Source organism: Pan troglodytes, chromosome 1, assembly GCF_028858775.2.
Source record: "Pan troglodytes isolate AG18354 chromosome 1, NHGRI_mPanTro3-v2.0_pri, whole genome shotgun sequence".
Classification (NCBI taxonomy): Eukaryota; Metazoa; Chordata; class Mammalia; order Primates; family Hominidae; genus Pan; species Pan troglodytes.
The window spans coordinates 97,971,129-97,986,935 of NC_072398.2; the positions used below are offsets into that span (position 1 = coordinate 97,971,129).

General features: G+C 45.0%; 1 protein-coding gene across 12 annotated transcripts in view; it reads right to left on the reverse strand.

Moving 5' to 3' along the window:
- Positions 1-15,807, reverse strand: part of PIP5K1A (phosphatidylinositol-4-phosphate 5-kinase type 1 alpha) — a 50,911-nt gene that overhangs the window by 4,588 nt on the left and 30,516 nt on the right. For 6 of the 12 annotated variants that reach the window (NM_001137558.4, XM_009430373.5, XM_054655840.2 and 3 more), the window contains 10 exons: positions 13,024-13,154; positions 12,460-12,577; positions 12,122-12,274; positions 10,477-10,776; positions 8,203-8,408; positions 6,699-6,782; positions 5,786-5,834; positions 4,934-5,018; positions 2,701-2,847; positions 2,403-2,532 (listed from right to left, as the gene is read on the reverse strand). In NM_001137558.4, coding sequence (NP_001131030.1) covers positions 2,403-2,532; positions 2,701-2,847; positions 4,934-5,018; positions 5,786-5,834; positions 6,699-6,782; positions 8,203-8,408; positions 10,477-10,776; positions 12,122-12,274; positions 12,460-12,577; positions 13,024-13,154 — 1,403 coding nt within the window. The remainder of the gene's footprint in view (positions 1-2,402; positions 2,533-2,700; positions 2,848-4,933; positions 5,019-5,785; positions 5,835-6,698; positions 6,783-8,202; positions 8,409-10,476; positions 10,777-12,121; positions 12,275-12,459; positions 12,578-13,023; positions 13,155-15,807) is intronic. The other 6 variants (XM_054655765.2, XM_016959622.4, XM_016959592.4 and 3 more) reach the window with 3 other exon arrangements.

Below are 15,807 nucleotides of genomic sequence, written 5' to 3' on the forward strand. Positions count from 1 at the left end.
TCATCTCTACCAAAAAAAAAAAAAAAAGGCTTTTGAGCAAGGATAAGCTCCAGGGCACTGCCAAGAAAATGTGGTCTAAAGATGAAGGCAAACATATGACTGTGAAACATTTTATTAAGACCTCAGAAAAACAAAAGGTATTGGTTCAGAGTATAGTCATCCCTCAATAACTGTGGGGGACTGGTTCCAGGACCCCTCCTTGAATATCAAAATCCACAATGCACAAGTCCCTTATATACAATGCTATGGTATTTGCATATAACTCACACACATCCTCCATATACTTTATTTTTATTTATTTTTCTTTTGAGACAGGGTCTCGCTCTGTCACCCAGGCTAGAGTCAAGTGGCGCGATTTCGGCTCACTGCAACCACTGCCTCCGGGGTTCGAGCGATCCTCCTGCCTCAGCCTCCTGAGTAACTTGGACTACAGGCACATACCACCACGCCTGGCTAATTTTTTTGTATTTTTGGTAGAGATGGGGTTTCGCCATGTTGCTCAGGCTGATCTTAAACTCCTAGGCTCAAGTAATCTGGCCGCCTCTACCTCCCACAAGTGTTGGGATTACAGGCGTGAGCCATCACGCCTGGCCCTCCATATACTTTAAATCATTCCTAGATTATTTATGATAACTAATACAATGTAAATGCTATGTAAATAGTTGTTATACTATATTATTCAGGGAATAATGACAAGAAAAGTCTGTACATGTTAAGTACAGGCCTAACTGTACAGTACATATCAGCAACAACATAACATTTTCACGACTTTTTTTTTTTTTTCAGTATTTTTTCGTTTCTTTCTTTCTTTTTTTTTTTTTTTAAAGGGATGGGGTCTCGTTATATTGACCAGGCTGGTCTCAAACTGCCTCAAGCAATCCTCCCACCTCAGCCTCCCAAAGTGGTGGGATTACAGGCATGAGCCACCACACCAGGCTCTCAAGTATTTTCAGTCCACAGTTGGTTGAATCTGGGATGTGGAACCTGTGGATACGGAGGGCTGATTGTGCTATTCAGTCATACAAAAGGCTGTTCAGAAGATTATGTTTCACAGATCCTTTCAACCGAAAAACAGAGTCTGTAAGAAGCTTAGGTCTCATAAAGAAGATATTTATGAGTGTGGCTTTTGTCTAATGGAGTAAATCCCAAGGAGAATCACAGGGGGCCCACAAAATCTTCTGTATCAGTAGAAACACTGCCATCTTGGATCAAAAAGGACAGAAACAGTACAAAATAGAGACCACTAGTTCCCTCAAAATTCTACTGGAAAGAAGCAGCCTGAGAAAAGAACTCAGGTAAAAACACACTCTAGCTTTGATGAAAAAGGAAGACTCAGAAGACAAAACCAAGAGTCTAGAGGGTAGAGCCAAGAACCACGGAGAATTATTCTTCTGCTTTGAGGCCTGATAAAAGAAACTCCAACATTTCCTGGATTTTGGAACAGCAAATAAAATCAATGACTCCTTTTTGTGTCTCCCATTCTCCCCTTTTATGTACAGAAATGTGTATATTGGTTATCTAATGCCTGTCTCACCATTGTATGCTAGGTACATGGGGAAAGGATAACTTGTCTCTTTGGTTCCACAAGTTCACAGATTGAGAAGAACTGTACTTGAGGAGCTGTGCTTAAGGAACTATACCTGGGGGGCTCATCCAACCGGACCTAATTTAGGTAATAAAACTCTGGACTCTGAGCTAACGCTACAATGGGATGAGACCCTGGGAGGGGGTCAGTGTATTTTCGACATGGAGGTATGTAAATTACTGGAGACCAGAGAGCAGACTATGACAGGCAGTTTCTAAGATGGCTCACAATGATCCCTGCACCTCCTGGTATTCACACCCATGGGTAATTCCTTCCTCTTGAGTGTGGGCTGCATTTAGTGAACAGAATGTAGCACAAGTAGAATGTCAATTCTGAGATTAAGTTATAAGAGGCCATGGTTTCTGCACAGGCACATGCTCTCTTGTTCACTTGTCAGATAGCCCAGGTGCCATGTTCTGAGCTGTCCTATGGAGAAGTCCATGTAGCAAAGAACTGAGGGAAGCCCCCAGACAACAGCCAGCAAGGAACTAAGGCCCTCAGTTCAGCAACCCACAAGGAACAGAATCCTACCAGTAACCACATAAATAAGCTTAAAAGCAGATCTTCCTGTTTGAGCCTTCAGATGAGACCCCAGCCCTGGCCAACAGCTTAAATGCCACCTCATGAGAAATCTTGAGCCAGAGGACCCAGCTAAGCTGGGCCTGGATTCCTGACCCACAGAAAGTATGATATATGTTTGTTATTTTAAGCCACTAATCTTTGGGGTAATTTATTATGATGCAATCAAATTATAGAGGTTTCCAAGGACTTGAAAAGAGAGATAAGATTATATGGAGAAAGGGGCCAATAAACCAACCTTGTAGTTAGCATTTGCAAAGTCTCTCCAACTAGAGGTGAGAAACTGGGGTCAGGAATAGGCGAGCCCTCACTGATTTCCTCCAAAGGTGGAGTCTGAGGTAAAACATCAGGACGACCAAGGTGAACGCCTGGAAAAAAGATAGAGAAGATGGGGTACAGTAAATACAAGGAAAAATATGTAGCAGCTAGGCTTCCTGGATAGAAATGGGAGCAGAGGTCCTGGCCAGACAAGGTAACGGCTCAGAAGGAAGGGAGGGAGTACCCAATCACATGGGGACCCCAGCCCTAGCGCTGACCTGGCTCCACTTCTGCCTTTGTTGTCACTTGTGCCTTGTGTTCCCCAGAGACCGATGGCTGGTAAGTAATGCAGGAGTTGCCACTGGAGCCTGCTCGCCGAGAGAAAGATGAGCCAGACCGAAACTTTTTGGAAGGAGAAGGCTTCACTTCAAAAGGGAAAGAGAGAGCCTACTTAGCAACTACCTTAGCAACTATTACCAAGACATAGATACAAATAATTGCTAGTATCCCCAACACACACCCAAAGTTGGTCTGAAAAGTGAAAAGGCTAATGTCAACAAAGACAGGCCTATGAATTACTATTCAGAGAACAAGGTGTTAGCTCACTTCACTTTCCAAGAGGCATGAAAACCTAGAAGAAAGGAAACATATCCACACCTACCCCTCCAACATGGAGCCTTGATGACTGCTTTACTTCCATCAGATGAAATGTACCCTATTGCATAATTCCTTTTTTTTTTTTTTTTTTTTTGAGATGGAGTTTCGCTCTTGTTGCCCAGGCTGAAGTGCAATGGCGCGATCTTGGCTCACTTCAACCTCCGCTCCAGAGTTCAAGTGATTCCCATGCCTCAGCCTCCTGGGTAGCTAGGATTACAGGCATGCGCCACTACACCCAGCTAATTTTATATTTTTAGTAGAGACGGGGTTTCACCATGTTGGTCAGGCTGGTCTCGAACTCTTGACCTCAGGTGGTCCGCCCACCTAGGCCTCCCAAAGTGCTGGGATTATACGTATGAGCCACTGCCCTGCCCCCTTTTTCTTTTTCTTTGACGAGAGTCTTGCTCTGTCGCCCAGGCTGGAGTGCAGTGGTGCCATCTTGGCTCACTGCAAGCTCCGCCTCCCGGGTTCATGCCATTCTCCTGCCTCAGCCTCCCAAGTAGCTGGGACTACAGGCGCCCACCACCATGCCCGGCTAATTTTTTTTTGTATTTTTAGTAGAGACGGGGTTTCACCATGTTAGCCAGGATGGTCTCGATCTCCGGACCTTGTGATCTGCCCTCCTCGGCCTCCCAAAATGCTGGGATTACCGGTGTGAGACACTGCGCTTGGCCCCCCTTTTTCTTTAATAGTATCCTATAGTAAAACCTGAGAAAGATAACTTTTTTTGAGATGAAGTTTCCTCTCTTGTCACCCAGGCTGGAGTGCAATGGCACTATCTCAGTTCACTGCAACCTCTGCCTACCGTGTTCAAGTGATTCTCCTGCCTCAGCCTCCTGAGTAGCTGAGATTACAGGTGCTCACCACCACCCGGCTAATTTTCGTATTTTTAGTAGAGACAGGGTTTCAACACGTTGGTTAGACTGGTCTCGAACTCCTGACCTCAGGTGATCCACCTGCTTTGGCCTCCCAAAGTGCTGGGATTCCAGGTGTGAGCCACTGTGCCGGGCCAAGAAAGATAACTCTTTCACTCTACATTTTCTTAGCATGTATGTGCCCAGCACTAAATAATTGATACTTGTAATTTTTATCACTTTGTAAAAATTTTTTTATCTTTTTAAAATTTGTTGTAGAGACAAGGTCTCATGATGTTGCCCAGGCTGGTTCCAAACTATCGGGCTTAACCGATCCTCCTGCCTTGGTCTCCCAAAGTGCTGGGATTATAGGTGTGAGATACTGCACCCAGCCTGGTTTTTCCATATTCCTTAAGACTGGCATGCCTAGGTCCCCTCTCCCTCGCTATGGGAATAATGATGCCTAATATGAGAAGAAGGGAAAGAGAAGCTAGAATTTGCTATGGCAGCAGCATGGAAGATTTGCAAAAAAATACTGGCACTTCCTAAACAAGAAAGTTGAGAAAAGAGACTAAAAACATGTGCTAAGCAGAAATCAGTAAATGCTTCTGTAACCACCTGAGATAGTCTAGAAGACAAAACAGAACACCATTAACCTCACTGCGTATCTCTGTACATAGGCTCTGCCTATCTCTGTGGCATGGATCTTACATCCACAACTACACATTATTTATTTATTTATTTTTTTGCAAATCCCAATTCCCCAGAAATGGCCCTCACCTCATTGACATATGCAGGAAGAGCCAAGGGGGAAACAGCAACTTGGAAATGACTATGACAGACTAACACAAAGGACAAGAAATGGCTCTCATGGGATGTAGGTGGAAGGAGAGGCCTCTGGCATTGGCAGCTCCCTACCAGAGGTGTCCTGCCCTCTGTTCTCTTGGGGTAAGGGAGCCACTGGGCAGGAGTAGGCAGTCAATTGGTAGAAACCACTTACAGGGAATCTTCTTAAATACTGTGTTGCACATGAAGCGCTGGAACCGTTCAGCGTAGAAGCCTGGGCGATGCACTGAGACAGTGTCCTGCAGAGCAGAAGAAATGCTATAGAGTTAGAAGGAGGCCCGGCAAGAGGAACTCTAGTCCAAGGGCCATCTTCCCCCAGACTGAGCCCCTAGCAGAAGGGTAAAACCCACAGATGAAATAAATAGAAGGGGCCAGACGTAGTGGCTCACACCTGTAATCCTAGCATTTTGGGAGGCCGAGGTGGGCGGATCACCTGAGGTCAGGAGTTCGACACCAGCCTGTTCAACATGGCAAAACCGCATCTCTACTAAAAATACAAAACTTAGCCATGCATGGTGGTGGGCACCTGTAATCCCAGCTACATGGGAGGCTGAGGCATGAGAATTGCTTGAACCTGGGAGATGGAGGTTGAAGTGAGCTGAGATTGTGCCACTGCACTCCAGCCTGAGTGACAGAGCAAGACTCCATCTCAACTCAGCACTTTGGGAGGCCAAGGTAGTCGGATCACTTTGAGGTCAGGAGTTTGAGACCAGCCTGGCCAACATGGTGAAACCCCGTCTCTACTAAAAATACAAAAATTAGCTGGGCGTGGTGGCGCGCGCCTGTGGTCCCACCTACTCGGGAAGCTGAGGCAGGAGAATCACTTGAAATGCGAGACGGAGGTTGCAGCGAGCCGAGATCACGCCACTGCACTCCAGCCTGGGTGACAGAGTGAGACCCTGTCTCAAAAAAAAAAAAAAAAGAAAAAATTGCAAGAAACTGAGGCCAATCAGAAGTGATGGAGGCAGAAGTGTATGGTAAGAGAGCCTCTAGTATTACTACTTACTCCGTCATGTACCAGGGCTTTCCAAGAGTGCTCCAACTTCTTAACAAACCTGCAAGAAAAATGTACATCACCTACTCACGTCATTTTTAAATAAATGACCTTAATAGCTTTATATTTTAGGGGGTTAAAGGGGTAATAGAAACTCTTGAAAAGACAGAAGCTGAGAAAGCACATCTACTGGTACACTGGTTTTCCCAAGAACAGGCATGGCAGTGCTGGTTCATCACGGAGACCAATGTTGTTTCTAGGTAAGTCAATTATTCCCCCCATGGGAAAAGGGCAATTTATGTCCCTGGCAAATCAGGAACATGAATATTTATTATAAAAGGAGAGCTGAAGGAACAGATAGGCAAGACTGGAAAGGGTAGTTAAAACTGGATGATAATACTGAACCAACAAATCAAGTACCGTCCAGTCCTCATTAGTATTTAAAACCTTACAGGAACAAAACTGGGGTCTAACAATTCCAGCTCCTCCCTGATGATCACTCCATTGCCTCTTAGTTCCACAGTCTAATACATTTTACAGAACACAGTGACCCTCCTGCTTTTCCTCCATGGAAAAGGGTAACGTTTCCAGTTGTATCCCCATGTGGAACATGACTCATCTCATAGGTTTTTGCAAAGAGCCAGACAGATGGCATATTCTATCCTGGTGCTTCCAAGGACTGACTCAGCTTTCCACAGAAGGTATACATTATGTCTGGGGAGATGGGGGAGGAAGGGTTATAAAGGCCGGGGAAAGAGGCAAAATCAAGGAAATAAACCATCTGAAAACTAATGAAGTAAGTAGCCAGACTTCAACTCACTGTTCTTGCTTCCGGAAGAACTTGGTAACAAACCTATCTAAAAGAGAAACGTGACTGGTTATCTGTATCCACCCTCTCTTAATTTGGGATCCATATGCTCCTCACCTGTAAGACTGTAGAATGTCAATGATGCCAATATAAAGCAGAAGCCTTTCCCCTTTACTATTCCGGGCAGGGATGCCACCCATACTGGAAAAGGCAAAAAGGAAAGGGTGAGAAAATCTGTTGGCTAGTTTAGTCAGATCAGGATGGGGAAGTGAAACCTACACATAACTGCCTCATCCTCCATAAACCAGAAGGTCAGACAGTAAGTGATCAAGAAAACAAAAAGAGAAAAAAATACATTAAAAAAACAGGAGAAAATGAGATCCTTCCTCTAACCCCAGGAACTCTCTACAGTATGTATTATAATCTAGTTTTCTCCAAATCTTCTTGCCTACCTCTTCCACTCTGATTCCACCAAAGAGAATCTAAAATTGCCACTACTCAGCAATTTTGGGAATGCTCTCCTAATTAACTCAACTTCTTCAGTACTTTTGCTATCTTAATTTATGCCCACTAAGACACTCTTCTTGAGAGTCATATTACAAGGTACCTTAAAAAAATGAAACAATCTAAGATATTTGTGACACTTCAGTAATTACACTTACTAGGCATGATGAAGAAGGATGCCTTCCACAAAGAAGTCTATAATAATTTTTTTTTTGACACAGGGTCTCATTCTTTTTGCCCAGGCTGGAGTGCAGTGGCATGTACAGTGGCTCACTGCAGCCTTGACCTCCTGGGCTCAAGCAATTCTGCCTCATCAGCCTCCTGAGTATCTGGGACCACAGGTGCTCACCATCACACTCAGGTAATTTTTGAGTTTTTGTAGTGATGAGGTCTCATCATGATGCTCAGGCTGATCTCAAACTCCTGGACTCAAGTGATCCGCCTGCCTCAGCCTTCCAAAGTGTTGGGATTACTGGCATGAGCCACTGTGCCCAGCCCTAATAAAGTTCTAATATAATTTGCAGACATGCATTTAAGACTATAATTTTTTAAGTCTTTAACTCTTGAACAGCTCTCCTTCCCACATATACTATAAACCCGAAATTAATCTTCTTTTCATTTTGTATTAAGAAAGCTCGTTCAAGCTCATTCTATACTTCTGTCAACAATAATGTTACTGATCCAACTGCTGAGTCAAGGCTACTCCTTTCCAGAAGCTGGGTCCCTTCCTAAAGAAAAAGTGCTGTGGCCGGGCACGGTGGCTCACGCCTGTAATCCCTGCACTACGGGAGGCCAAGGCGGGTGGATCACCTGATGTCAGGAGTTTGTAGACTAGTTTGCCCAACATGATGAAACCCCTTCTCTACTAAAAATACAAAAAATTAGCTGGGTGTGGTGGCAGGTGCCTGTAATCACAGCTACTCAGGAGGCTGAAGCAGGAGAATCGCTTGAACCCAGGAGGTGGAGGTAGTAGTAGGCTGAGATCGTGCCATTGCACATCAGCACATCAGCCTGGGCAACAAGAGTGAAACTAAAAAAAAAAAAAAAAAAAAAAAAAAAGAAAAGAAAAGTGCTGTGGGCCTATGTTCTCCCCCCTAGTGGCCCTGAGCCCACTTACTGGTCATCAGTCTCCATGGTACCACCCCGTCGAGCCTCTCCCTGGATGGATTCCATGGCTGTGGAATACAGAGCCTTTTGGGGGGCCGGTCTTCGAGTATCAACTGAGTACTGTGTTTCACTGCTTAAGGGCTCTCGTTGTGCATGATCTATATTATGGATTGACATCAAGAGGCTATAATCCATTATCTTGAAGCTCTGCAGCACCTAATGGAAGGAAAAAAACATGATCTGAGCCTTGAAAGAAATAAAAATATTTTTCAGGATCTCACAATTTTTTTGTTTTTTTGAGAAAGGGTATCAATCTGTAACCCAGGCTAGAGTGCAGTGGTGTGATCTCGGTTCACTGTAGCTGCAACCTCCCAGGCTCAAAATATCCACCTACTTCAGCCTCCCAAGTAGCTGGGACTACAGGCACACACCACTACACCTGCCTAATTTTTTATTTTTCATAGAGACAGGGTTTCACCATGCTGCCCAGTTGGTCTCTAATTTCTGGGCTCAAGGGATCTGCCTATCTCAGTCTTCCAAAGTGCTGGGACTATTGGTATGAGCCACCACGCCTGGCTTGACAGCTTTCATGATGTAATTATTTAATTTAGCCTTACAGTGAATCTGTAAGGCTAAATTTTTTTTTTTTTTTTTTTTTTTTGAGACGGAGTCTTGCTTTGTCGCCAGGCTGGAGTACAGTGGCGCGATCTTGGCTCACTGCAACCTCCAACTCCCTGGTTCAAGCGATTTTCCTGCCTCAGCCTCCCAAGTAGCTGGGATTACAGGCACGTGCCACCACACCCAGCTAATTTTTGTATTTTTAGTAGAGTTGGGGTTTCATCACGTTGGCCAGGCTGGTCTCGAACGCCTGACCTGGTGATCTGCCTGCCTCAGCCTCCTGAAGTGCTGGGATTACAGGCGTGAGCCACCACGCCCGGCCTGGTTAGTCTTTATTTACATACCCTTAGCTTTCTCTCATTTGAGTTAATATAATTTTTCCAAGTCCCACTGCCTAGCCCACAAGACCATCTTTGTTCTTTCCATGTATGTCTCCATGAAGAGAACACTACCTTCTCAAAAGAACAAGGAATACATATTTGTGCTGTGAAGATTCCACAATGAGGTTCTGGTAAAGTACACTTTGTGGCAGAACAGATCTGTGGTAGGACCTTGTATGACTAGCTTCAATTCAGTTAAACATTTACTGAATCTCCACCATGTAGGCACTGTGCCTCCTTACAGAGATATAAAGATATTAAAGAGAGAGTTTCTGTCTTCAAGGACATTATACATTTAGAAAGGGATACAAATGTAAAATAAACACAATACAGTTTAATATGTGCAACAGTGGGAAGTGTTCACATGACAGAAGAGTACAGAGGTCAAGAGTGATATCTAGGCCGGGTGCGGTGGCTCACACCTGTAATCCTAGCACTTTGGGAGGCCAAGGCAGGCAGATCATTTGAGGTCAGAAGTTTGAAACCAGCGGGACCAACGTGGTGAAACCCTGTCACTACTAAAAATACAAAAACGACCCAGGCGTGGTGATGGGCGCCTGTAATCCCAGCTACTTGGGAGGCTGAGGCAGGAGAATCGCTTGAATCTGGGAGGTGGAAATTGCAGTGAGCCGAGATCGTGCCATTGCACTCCAGCCTGGGTGACAAGAGTGAAACTCCATCTCAAAAAATAAAAAATAAAGTAAAATGTAGATACATTTATCCATTGGTGACAGGGGCAGCATGAGAGGATGAAATAGGATAAAAAGTTAAGGTAGCTTGTTGAGAAACAAAGCTAGGGAGATGAGAGTCAGAAAATGGTTTGATTAGAATGCCAAACATCTGAAATCTCTATTGAGAGCAACAGCAAGTGTACTGAAGATCGATATTGAAAGCCCAAGTGGGGTTGGATATCATAATTCTGTAGATGCCAGTATACACAGTTGTGTAATATTCTTCAGCAGCACTCAGCTTCCAAAATATAAATTTGGATTTGGCAGCCAGGACCAAAATCTGAGGAAGGATAATGTTGGTGTGAAAATAAGCAGAACATTTGACTATGAGGCCCAGGCTAGCTAGAGAAGGAAATAAATCCCATTGTGGGAGGATAAACGGGGAGAAAGTAAAAATGTAAAGGAATGGCAATGAACTAATTAAGAGTTATTTTAAATACAGCCCAGGACATACAGTGCTAAGGAACAGAGTTCCATCTCCCACAAACTTAATGCCTAAGAACAATCAAGCTGTTTTAGTAACTGAGATTTTTGGTGTCTAAGTAACAAACTCACCAAACAGTCACGCTGCAGGGTCTTACAGAGAGCGTTGTACATGTCAGCATCCAAAAAAAGACCATCAGGGATGTCTTGTAAGAAGTCTAGGTCTTTAAATGTGGGAAGAGGCTTCTCTCGCTCTTTCTGGGAAGCCCGCCGTTTGTAGGTTGAGCCTTTGAGGTCATATTTGATATGCATTTTTACCGATCTTGGTAAAAGATTGTTCATCACCACAATCCGAATGTTCTTGCCACCTGCCTGCACACAGTACAGTCCATAGAATTTAGGCAGCAAAGTCCGAGGGTTCTGGTTGAGGTTCTGAGAACACAAAAGGAAACAGAAGTAGGAGAACAACTTAGCTGATTTTCAGTGAAACTCACCAGTAAAAGTTACCACCCATCCTCCCTTTATCTCCTATATGAGATTTAGACACAATGTGTCCATAAACCTACATCATATATGCTTTAAATTTCCCTATGCATCTATTTCAATGGTAAGTTCACCATCAAGCTGTGCCACAGACTCTCCAATACAGAAATCAGTCAGGATACCAATATAAGATGGATATATTTCTTCAGAGAGATTTAAGAGAAGACGACACTCTCTGCCCTGGGTATAGTATATTCTTGGGGATGGTAAGGCAGGTAAGGAGAGTTACCTAACTTCTCCAGAACCTCCAATAGCAATCAGAGTAAGGCTGCAGAGAGTATTATCAAGGGAAATAACCTACCTCATTCCCCAAACTAGAAGCTGAACTAAGAACAGAAGACGAAAATAGCCAGGTGCAGTGGCTCATGCCTGTAACCCCAGCACTTTGGGAGGCCGAGGCAGGCAGATCATGAGGTCAGGAGTTCAAGACCAGCCTGACCAACATGGTGAAACCCCGTCTCCACTAAAAAATAAAAAATTAGCTTGGCATGGTGGCGCATGCCTGTAATCCCAGCTACTCAGGAGGCTGAGGCAGGAGAATTGCTTGAACCTGGGAGGCGGAGGTTGCAGTGAGCCGAGATTGTGCAACTGCACTCCAGCTTGGACAACAGAGCGAGACTCCGTCACGAAAAAATAAAATAAGTTTATAAAAATTAGCCAGGTGTGGTGGTGCGTGCCTTTAGTCCCAACTACGTGAGAGGCTGAGGTGGGAGGATCACTTGAGCCTGGGAGATCAACAACACTTAGAACAGATAAACAAAACCCCTTTTACCATAGAGAGGCAAAAGAAATGGGGTGAAAAGCACAAAACTGAACATTTTTTTTTTTTTTTTTTTTTGAGACGGAGTCTTGCTCTGTTACCCAGGCTGGAGTGCAGTGGCAGGATCTCGGCTCACTGCAAACTTCGCCTCCCAGATTCACGCCATTCTCCTGTCTCAGCCTCCTGAGTAGCTGGGACTACAGGCGCCCGCTACCACGCCTGGCTAATTTTTTGTATTTTTAGTAAAGACGAGGTTTCACCATGTTGGCCAGGATGGTCTTGATCTCCTGACCTCGTGATCCTCCTGCCTCAGCCTCCCAAAGTCCTGGGATTACAGGCGTGAGCCACCGCGCCTGGCCTGAACTACACTCTTAAGATAGAAGTGCTGACACTGTTTTACCCTGCTGAAGACAGCCTCCCCAGCCTTGCCCAGAAGTGAGCAGCACAGGTGGACAGTGCTTCTCTCTCCCTTACCATGTAGTATCCTGGAAGCAGCTTCTGCAGAAATTCCGCCTCTTTATGTTGGACTGTCTTAATAATGAACTCATCGTCGCTGGACACATAGAATAGGGAACCACTAGCTCCAGAGCTACAGAGTTCAATCAGCGGCTCACTGCAGAGGGAATACTGGGGCAAACAGAGAAGAACTAAGAGATTTAGACACATCAGGGCCTTGCCCAACACAAAAATCAACTACAGATGCAATTCTTTTCTAAATAAAAACCAGAGCGAGACTGTGGAGAAAAGGGGCCTTCCTTTGGGAATATCCCTCTGATACTGGAGTCACAGTGTCCTGATATCCAGATGCTTACCAAGTAATCATCGGGCCGGATACCAAATAGCTCCCGGAAGTAGCGGAAGGCAACAGGTGCATAGGTCTTGAAACGAAAGTCATTGTAGTGATGAGCAGGGGTCAGGTTGCTCCCTTCGCTGTGGGGTTAAACAGAGGTAGCCATAACTTGCCAGTCCCTATCATCCAGAGAATCTACCTTGCGAAGACACTCAGAGTCACCTCATGGTGGGGGGAGTGGGGGAATACATTCCTCCTAAGACAATTACAGCCCTTCTTAGATGAGTTAGTGAGACAATGGCACAGCATGGACAGCAAGACATAAGAAGAAGAAGAAATCACACTGCCTCCTATCCAATGCATGAGGTTGTTTTTTACGGGTCAATCCATAGGACAGAGGCTAATGGAAGCATCTAGAGGACAGTATCTGCTCTCCGAACTCTCTAGTCCCACATCGCCCTGATTATAACCAGGTTAAGAAATGGACACATGTCTAAATTGTCCGACCTGAACCCCTAAAACTGCCCTGGGCTGATGTGAAAAGGCCACATTTCCAGGACGTGCTCCTGAACATTAAACTCTGTACCTGGGAAAGAAGATACTCTCAACCACGTAGAAATCTTGCATGAGGACATCACGCTCTGGTTTGGTACTCAGGCTCCCCACAGTGTGGGTAATGCCTAACTGGATGGCACCTTTCAAGGCTGATGAGGTTGTCTGAGAAACAACAGAAATGAGAAGAAAATTCCTAGTATAAGTAGGATCATAACAATAAAAATTCAGAAAGGGGAAGCTAGAAGGAACACTTTAAAACAAACGTCCTTTAGTCTGAGCAATAGTTCAGATAAAACTGGGACAATCCAGTTTCCCCATCCCTATGCTGTACTCTGCAATTAAGCTTAGTAAAGATTGGAAGGACAGTGAGGATACAGAGTAGCAAAGCTGGGACTCTCTGAGCCAGCCTCAGCTAGGCAAGGTGCTCCCTCCTGTTGGCCTGCCTAAACAAGAGTTCCATATCTGTATTTGGAAGATACATTGTATTGACACAACGTTCTTAGTTCTCACTCCTAAGGTTTCTGCCCCCAGAGTGTATCTGGAGCCCTCTAAACATTTCCTTCATCTGATATCGAGTGTAACTAAAATTAACCAATATTCCTTTTTTTTTTTTTTTTTGAGACTAAGTCTCACTCTGTCACCCAGGCTGGAATGGAGTACAGCAGCATGATCTCGGCTCACTGCAAACTTTGCCTCCCCGGTTCAAGCGATTCTCATGCCTCAGCCTCCCGAGTAGCTGAGATTACAGGCATGCACCACGACGCCTTGCTTATTCTTTATATTTTTAGTAGAGATGGGGTTTCACTATGTTGGTCAGGCTGGTCTCAAGCTCCTAACCTCAGGACTCCCAAAGCTCTGGGATTACGGGCATGAGCCACCATGCCCAGCCCTAAAATTAACCAATATTCTGATCTGACTGCCTGGCGGCAGAAACTTCAGTCCTCTAAGGAAGGGCCTGACTAGTGTGTCTCAAGGCCAACAGGGTGGGGTGGGCGCGGGCGGAGGCTCACGCCTCTAATCCAAGCACTTTGGGAGACTGAGGTGGGCAGACCACTTTAGGCCAAGAGTTCGAGACCAGCCTGGCCAATGTGGTGAAACCGTCTCTACTAAAAACACAAAAATTAGCTGGATGAGGTGGTGTGCACCTGTAGTCCCAGCTACTCAGAAGGCTGAGACAGGAGAATTGCTTGAAGCTGGGAGGCAGAGGCTGCAGTGAGCCAAGATCACACCACTGCATTCCAGCCTGGGTAACACAGCCAGACTGTCTCAAAAAAAAGGGCAACAGTGTGGTAAAAGAGCTCCTAACTGAAGAAGAAAGCATGAAAGACTCAAATTATTTCTGAGAGCAGTATTCAGACTTAGAATTATCAAACTTGGTCAAAACACAAATACAAGAGCCCCACTCTTACAATCCAGGATTCCAAGCCCGTGGGAAAGTATAGCATCATCTAGATATTTGCTGTCTGATAACAGTAGCCACTAGGTACACATGGCTATTTAAATTTAAGTTAATTCAAATTTAAAACTTCATTTTCTCAGTCTTACTACTTACAGTTCAAGTGTGGCTACTAGCTACCATATTGGATAGCACAGATACAGCACATTTCAATCACTGCAGAAACTTTGATTAGATAGCTTTGCTCTATTTGCCTCATCCCCAACCTCGGCCAGGCATTACTTATATTTCTACTTGGTCCTCAATGGGCAATAAATTACAACTAGTTTTTTGTTTTTTTTTTCTTGAGACGGAGTCTCGCTCTGTCGCCCAGGCTGGAGTGCAGTGGCGTGATCTTGGCTCACTGCAAGCTCCGCCTCCCTGGTTGACGCCATTCTCCTGCCTCAGCCTCCTGAGTAGCTGGGACTACAGGCGCAAGCCACCACACCCGACTAATTTTTTGTATTTTTTTTTTAGTAGAGATGGGGTTTCACCGTGTTAGCCAGGATGATCTCGATCTCCTGACCTCGTTATCCACCTGCCTCGGCCACCCAAAGTGCTGGGATTACAGGCATGAGCCACCATGCCCAGCCTACAACTAGTTTTTTTCATGTACAAATAGGTCAAAGGAAAATAAATTATTAGTTTCTTTTTTTTTTTTAAGTATCTGCCTCCCCAGTTATAATAGAAACTCATCTTTTTATCTTAATGTTCAACATATAAAAAGAGCTAAATGGCCGGGTGCTGTGGCTCATGCCTGTAATCCCAGCACTTTGGGAGGCCGAGACAGGCAGATTACCTGAGGTCAGGAGTTCAAGACCAGCCTGACCAACATGGAGAAACCCTATCTCTACTAAAAATACAAAATTATCCAGGCATGGTGGTGCATGCCTGTAATCCCAGCTACTTGGGAGACTGAGGCAGGAGAATCGCTTGAACCCGCAAGGCAGAGGTTGTGGTGAGTGGAGATCACGCCATTGCACTCCAGCCTGGGCAACAAGAGTAAAACTCCCTCAGAAAAAAAAAAAAAAAAAGCTAAATAAGCCAGGTGTGGTGGCTGAGGCCTGTAGTCCCAGTTACTTTGGAGGCTGAGGTAGGAGGATGGCTTGAGCCCAGGAGTTCAAGGCTGCAGTGTGCCATCAACGCACCCACTGCATTCCAGTCTGGGCAACAGAGCAAGATCCTATTTCTTTCTTTCCTGTTTTTTTTTTTTTTTTTTGAGACGGAGTCTCGCTCTGTTGCCCAGGCTGGAGTGCAATGGCGCGACCTCGGCTCACTGCAACCTTCGCCTCCCAGGTTCAAGCTATTCTCATGTCTCAGCCTCCTGAGTAGCTGGGATTACAGATGCCCACCACCGCGCCCAGCTAATTTTTGTATTTT